At 54.5% G+C, this 7320-nt stretch overlaps 1 protein-coding gene across 1 annotated transcript in view; it reads right to left on the bottom strand.

The window, feature by feature from the left end:
- Positions 1 to 266: 266 nt before the first annotated feature.
- Positions 267 to 7320, bottom strand: part of MLLT6 (myeloid/lymphoid or mixed-lineage leukemia (trithorax homolog, Drosophila); translocated to, 6) — a gene marked incomplete at both ends in the record, with an annotated part of 24908 nt that continues 17854 nt past the window's right edge. The window contains 4 exons of the mRNA XM_009075757.1: positions 267 to 384; positions 1505 to 1686; positions 3103 to 3696; positions 4467 to 4641. Coding sequence (XP_009074005.1) covers positions 267 to 384; positions 1505 to 1686; positions 3103 to 3696; positions 4467 to 4641 — 1069 coding nt within the window. The remainder of the gene's footprint in view (positions 385 to 1504; positions 1687 to 3102; positions 3697 to 4466; positions 4642 to 7320) is intronic.

Raw genomic sequence — 7320 nt, 5'->3', positions numbered from 1 at the left:
CTTAACATCCTTGCACTTTTCCAGCACGTGTCCAGGGACACACATGATCCAGGGACACTCCAGATGTGCTGTACAGCACTGCAAGCCAGGCCATCATTTAGGCAAACACAAGCACCCCCTGTCCCCCTCTCCTAGCCCCTGGCTCTCACACACAGAGGATGGGAGCAAGCAGGGAGGGCAGCTGGAGCACTAGGGATGCAGTTGTCTCCACTCTTCCAGGGAGACCCTTGGGAAGTGCAGACTCACATACCTTCTGATTCACGTACCTGCCCGGCTGCTTTCCGACTGGTTCAAGAGGGGGTTGATTGCCAGCCCAGATGTCAGGGGACTTCCAAAGATGTGGGAAGAAGGGAGGCTGAAGGTTGAACCTGCCAGTGAGAACACCTACACAGCCAAACAAGGAGGGAGGGAGAGAAATGGTTTAGAGAAATGCCTTCTTTAAAAGCACTGGAGGAAAAGAACTTTGTTATTCCATCTCTCCCTGACTCCTGAACCCTGAGAGTGTGTTATAAATATCTCCTTGGAAGTCTTGCTAGACAGCTGAAATCTTCCCAGCCCTGTCTCAGAGCCAAGAGTCTGGAAGAGCTGTGTTAACACTGCAGAACCAACTCTCTCCTCGCTGTAAAACACCTCTCAATGAGCTCCTGCAAGCACAAGGTTCTGTGCCCTGGCACACACACACAGCACACCCAGCTGGGCCCTGCCAGCCCTCCCACCAGGTAGCTGCTGCACTCAAGCTAGGGCTGGCACTGGTGACAAGGTTGGCACTGGTGACAGGGCTGGCACTGGTGGCAGGATCCAGCCAGCAGCAGGGGATGAGCAGCACAGGACCCAGCACATGCTGACAGCCAAGTGTCTGCTTACCTGAGCACTGCCTGTACTCCCCTCCCAGGCAGTGAGGAGTCACCTGGCCTTGGAGGCTCCAATTCCTCCCTCCCCAAACCCCTACACCTTCCTAGTGACCTCAAGGGAAGCTGCAGTGGGCAACTCCTCTCCAAACTGGAAGAAAAGCTGTTCCCAAGTGGAAAAGCAGCTCCTCTGTGCCCACAACTGGCTCTGCCCCGTCCAACACTCTCCCACCAGTCTCCTCTCCCAGGCCATTAGGAGCCACTTGTCCTTGGAGATTCCAATTCTTCCCACCCAAAACCTTCCTAGTGACTCCAAGGGAAGCTACACTTGGCAGCTCCTCTCCAAACTGAAAGAAAAGCTGTTCCCAAGTGGAAAAGCAGCTCCTCTGTGCCCACAACTGGCTCTGCCCCGTCCAACACTCTCCCACCAGTCTCCTCTCCCAGGCAGTGAGGAGTCACCTGTCCTTCCAGACCCCAATTCCTCCCTCCCTACACCTTCCCAATAACTCCAAGGGAAGCTGCACTTGGCAGCTCTTCTCCAAACTGAAAGAAAAACTGTTCCCAAGTGGAAAAGCAGCTCCTCTGTGCCCACAAATGGCTCTGCTCTGTCCAACACTCTCCCCCCACAGTCCTTCTGCAGGTGCTGATGTTCTTACCTGCGTGGTGGAGACGGAGGAGGAGGAGGCAGGGATGGTGCTGGCGAAGGGAGAGCGGTTGAGCTGTGGCAGGGACGAGGTGCCCTGGTGTGCCAGAAGGCTGGAGGAGAGGGGAGTGCTGCACACAGCCCGGAGCACTCCACCCCCGTGGGAAATGGGGTCCTTGTTACTGGTGTAGATCCCTGCGAGGGGAGGAGATGGGTTAGAGAGCCACAATTCCCTTCTCTCCTCTCCACGGCCTGGAAGCAGCTGGTTTTCTGCAGGGCTTCAGCTCAGGAAGGGAGGGAGGGTGGCACCAGGGCACTCAGCCTGGCATGCAGTGAGGGTGGTCCCAGCTCACCATCCCTCTATCCAAAGGGATCACAGGCTTCTCCAGCCTTGCCCCTGCTCCCCTTGCACCCTGCTACAGCCCAACATGGAATTCTCATCACGGAGATTAGGGTGTAGGGGTTACAGCAGTGACAGGTTAACAGTTGGACTTGATGATCTTAGAGATCTCCTCCAAGCTTCTGTGATTCTATTCTCTAAGAGACTCACCCAAGGCACAAATCAGTGGCAGAAGGGGGAGTGGACTCAGATTCTCACTCTACTGCCCATGTGAGCCAGGAGCTCACACACTTGTCCCCTCCTGTGATGCCCAGGGACCACAGGGACAAGAATGAGGATGAAGGGTGAGCACAGAGCTGCTGCTAAGGGAGGAGGAGACTCATCTGAGCCAGGAATGCAGCAGAGGCAGTGCCCAGAGCCAGGTCCTTCAGAGCTCTGCCAGCAGCTCTCCATGAGGGAAGAATGAGAGAACAAGCAGAACAGAGGAACACAGAGGCCTGGCAGCCTCCTCCTCTCCAAAACATCCTTTTGTTGTTCCAGGGAGAGGCAAAAAAAAAAAACTTGGCCTAAGGTTATGATTCTGGAAGTTGCCCCAATTCTTGCAGCTCCTTTCCCCCAGGCAAACAGGCCTGGGCTCCTGGTGCACAACCAAATTATACCTCCCCCTTGCAATCTGACCTAAATTGGAGCATCTGCAAACAACCCACAATAGACCGACGACAAGTTCTGCTGCCAGAACAGTGTCAAACCTCAGCTCTGAGCAGCAGCTCCTCCTCTGCCTCCTCTTAACCCCTTCCTGCCCTGCTCCTGGCTGCCCTCATCCAGGGAAGGGGACTCAGGCTTGGGGACAGCTGTGAGCACGTGGCTGTGGTAAGACCAGGATGAGAGGTTTTGCTTTTAAAAGAGGGTTAAACTTGAACCACTTAGGAGAGTCCCTAATTTGGGGTCAGACTGTGGTTGTTCCGGTTTGGCCTGTGAATATCCCTCTTTATCCAGCTGGAAATTCAGCTCTAGCCAGCTGAGGTTTTCCAGCCCTTGAGCAGAAAGGGGTTGGAATGCCCCTCCCAGCTCAGACCTGCACCTCAGCCCCAACCATAGGGAAGCTGATGTGGAGGAGATTCTAGGACGAAGGCCAGGATGGAATGGGAAGATCCAGATGTGAGTTTTTATGGGACTGGACTCTGTGCAGACAGGTCCAGACACAAGCTAAATGTGCTGCAAAAGGCTGGAAAAAGGAACTGAGCACACCTGGAGCCCTCAGGGGCACATACCTGAGCCCAGCAGTGGGGACTCCATGCTGAGACTGGGCAGAGTCCCTGTGTGGCTGAAGGACCGGGAAGAGTTGCCGATGCTGGAGCTCACCAGAGAGCCCCCAGAGAAGGGTGATGAGGAAGTAGATGTAGACCCAGCCAGCTGGGCACCCAAAATCTCTTTGCTTTTCCCCCCCTTTGGCCTGCCAGGCCCATGCTTGTTCTTCTTGCTACCCTTGTGCTTCTTTTCCTTCAGCACCTCTCCCTCCTCCATGCTGAGCGAAGGCATCCGCTTGTGGCTGCTCCTGCTGCTCCCACTGGTGCCACTGGTGCCCACCGAGGGGCCACTGACAGGGTTGGAGGCTTTGTAGTCCACGGGGGAGGCATCTCGACCTCTCTGCTGGCTCACAGCCGAGGTGGAGAAGCGCATGATGGAGCCAAAGCCCGAGAAGATCACCTTCTGCTCGAAGACGTCTCCCTTCTGCCCCTCGTACAGGGGGGAGCAGTGGGAGGAGGAGGAGGAAGAGACAGGTTTCCGGTACTTCTCCTCGTCCTGCTCGAGTTTGGGGAATGTCACAAAGTCCTGGGAGCACTGCAAGCTGCTGCAGGAGGTACCTGTGGGAGCAGAGGGGAGGCAGGTGGAGGGAGGTTGGTGGTGGCACAACTCAAGCCATGAGATAAGAGGAGCACGGGCACAGCACAGGTGCTTTGTCACAGGTTAGTGACCCAGCTGAAGTCATCCCTGTCCCCTCCCAGCTCTGGGATGCTCTCTGGCAAGCACCAGAGGGGCACAGCAGCAGGTTCACCTCACCTGTGGAGGTGTTTGCTCCCCACAGCCCTGCACCCCCCTGTCCCACCAGGAACATCCCAGGGGATGGAAAATGCCAACAGCTCAAATACTAAGCAAGGTCAGAGCAGACTGGGGCTCTGCAAGACTTTGCCTCAAAGCTCAGAGGAGCCTGATATCAGGTTTGGGCTCAGGTCTTTCCACTCAAACTCCTTAAGCACTGCTGCAGCCAGAACCACCTAGGGAGGAGAGGACAGGTGCTGCCCAGATTGCCTGTGCACAGAATCCCTTCCCTCCTCCCTCCATGCACACATCTGGATCTGGTTTGCCTTGCAGTGCAGCAGGCCTGGAACACTGCTCTGACTCTGTTCTTCCCTCTGTGCATGGAGTTAGGAGCAACCATCTCTTCAAAATCACCATCAGCAAAGGTTCGCAGCAGGTGTAGACACCTTTGTAGAGGTGTCAGAGAGGAGCAAGGCAAAACATCAACCTCAATCTCTCTTCTTCCTTCTTCATCCCTCCCCTCTTCCTTCTCCTTCATCCCTCCCCTCCTCCTTCTCCTTCACCCCTCCTCCCTTCCCTCCCCTTCACCCCTTACCTGCAGGCTGGAAGGTCCCACTGGACGAGGCTGAGCTGAAGCCAACGGAGCTTTTCCCACTCCCTGTCTTTTTCCCCTTGTGGCTGCTGCCATGGCTTGAGGATTTCCTGCCTTTCACCTCCGACCTGCTGACCTCCGAGGTCTCTTTGCTCCCCTCATGGTGGCTGGTGGAGCCCTGGGCAGGAGCAAACACAGAGGTGACTCTCTGGAGCCAGATGTGGCCACGGCAGGGGCTCCTCTTCCCAATTTCCCCTTTGGAGGAGTGCTTGCCCCTCTGCCCACACAGGGATGGTCAGGTCAGGTTACTCAGGAGGGAAAAGCAACATTTCCCTCTCTTGCTGCTTGGTGGCAATAGGCTTTATACTCCTAGGGATTACACTCATCCCAGGGAAGTGCAGGAAATTAAAGAGGGCACTGGCAGTCAGAGAGCAGAGACTCCTTGCACTGTTCAGCTCAAATCAACTCTGGATTTGGCTGAGATTCAAACATCTCTTTCAGCTTCCTCTCTCAGGTGTGCAGTTCTCAGCCCTGTCATTCCACCTGGGGGAACTTGCTCATCCTTGTGCCGTGACAGGAGTTTCCCTGGGATCAGCTCAGAGCTTCCCAAATCTCCAGCAGTAAATATTTCCCAGTGACACTGTCAGAGGAGCATCTGACCACGCAGCAACAGATGCTCTCCAAACCCCAGCTAAGCCTGCAGGAGACAGGGAAGCAAGGGAGATGAAGAGGCTGGCCAGATGCTAGGAAATCCAGGAGCTTGGGATGAGAGAGAGAAGTGTGGGAGTTGAGCAGGGGGAGAGGGGAACGAACTGAAAACCAGATCCCCTGGGGGCTCGGACTGGGATGTGAAACCTTCACCTTCCAATCACTTCAAAGCCAAAACTGAGTGTTCAAAGATCTCTTCTTTTAAGCATCACTGCAACCAATCAATGGTATAAATATAGCTCTAATGTGATGGCTACAGCCCAAAATGTAACACCTGTACATTAGTGAAAACACCTTTTGATTTCCTACAGGGAAGCCACGGAGAAGCACAATCCCTTCCTTCCAGCCCTGACTCCAGCTGACCTCTGATCTGGGGGAAGAGCTGGAGGAAAAAGGGCTTGTAATGCAGACTCATGAATGCCCAGATAAAAATCTCTCCCCATTCCTCCCACATGGTTTAATCACTCTGCACAATGCAACAGCTGGCAGCCTAACACACACCAGATGTGCCGGGAATATGAAAGACAGGAGGAAGGGAGTGGTGGAAATTAGGGGGGAGAGCAGGGGGAATCTGTATTTTCTCATCACAGACTCCTGGATGCAGGAGATTAAACCTTCCTGATTTATGAGCTCAGAGGGAGCATGAAAATCTTTCTGACTTGCCACATGTGCCTGGGGAGGGAAAGGGGAGCAGAGTCTGGGGGCTGTGGGAAGGCCTGAGGCTGCTCATGGAGTCACAGGGATGAGGTGGATCACAGAGCCCTCGATTTTCCTCCCCTAAATTCACTGGTTTGGAGCTCAGCACAAGGTGCACGAGGCCAGGGAAGGGCAGGGGGGAACCACCTGAGAAGATATGTTCTAAATGCAGTGTCAGGAAGGGCAGGGGATGGATGAGTGCAGGGGGGAAGGGGAAAGCTGAGCTGGGAAATGAATCTGAATTGCAAAATTAAGGCAAAAGGCAGAGGATGAGAGAGGCTGAGCTGAAGGTGGAGGATAGACACACTCACTTGTAGGGCTGACCTGACCTCACAGACCTCCCTGAGACACCTCCAGAGATTCCAGGGCAGGATTTTCCCACCTCAGGCCAAATTTTAGCCTAGATATTGTTTGCCAAGCAGGTCATGGCAGATGGATCCATAGTGTCCTACCACAAACCCTCCTCCCCACAAAAGGCCTTTGGGGGAAGAGCCCAAGCACTGCAGCCAAGGAGCAACAAGAGAAACTGAAACCACACTAAATCCTTCCCCTCCCTGTGCCTCGATTTCTGTCCCTGCAAGCTCTGTGCAGCAGCAGAACCTTCCAGAAGACACACATGGACTGCCAAGCACAACACAGCCTGGATCTGAGAGGAGGGAGCTGCTGCCAGAACCCCAATACTCATTCCAGTCACGAGGGATACAGTCCCAGCTCCTAACGAAGGAGGTTCTCCAGCCCAGGGCTGGGGGATCCTGCTGCTTGTCTTGTGCTTAAACAGATTTCAATCTCTGGAGCAGCTTTTTTTTTTTTTTTTCCAGCATGGAAATGTGTGTGTGTGTGCAGAAACACCAATGTTCTGTGTGCTGCACACAGGTGTGGGGGGAGGACATGCTGCAGGAGGGAACAAATGAGGGAAGCACTGAGGAAGTGAGAGTTCCCTTTCAAAATGAGGCAGCAGCTAAGCTTGAAGGTCTATTTAAAGCAACCACGTAGAAAAATGTCACCCAAAAACCTGCTGGCCCAGCTGCAGGTGACAGTCTGATGGGGAAACTCCTGCCTCAGGCTGGGAGAGGTGGGATGGAGTCACCTGGACAGCTCAGTGCAGGTGTGCACACACCTCCTCCCCCATCCCTCGCTGTCCCCAAGGGCTGGACCTGCTTCCTGGCCTCTCTGTGACACTGAGCAGCACTCGAGCTCCTCACTCAGTAATTTATTTATGGGAAATCAGAGCATCTCTTTGCCCCCTGATTGGTGGGATGAGCTCCTCAGGGGAAGCACTGATGGAATACAGAAGGGGTGGGGGAGGTTGGAGTCATGTCAGAGACATGGAGAGGCTTTGGCCTGGATTAAACTGCTGGTGAGGGAAGCAGGGAGGATGTGGGTGAGGAAGTGCAGGGTGATGGGCTGAAGCCACTCAGCTGTGAGCATCAGCCTTTCCACACTGGATCACCAC

Source organism: Acanthisitta chloris, unplaced genomic scaffold, assembly GCF_000695815.1.
Source record: "Acanthisitta chloris isolate BGI_N310 unplaced genomic scaffold, ASM69581v1 scaffold13805, whole genome shotgun sequence".
NCBI lineage: Eukaryota > Metazoa > Chordata > Aves > Passeriformes > Acanthisittidae > Acanthisitta > Acanthisitta chloris.
The sequence above is the reverse complement of the archived record's forward strand: the minus strand, read 5'-3'. Positions and strand labels throughout refer to the sequence as shown.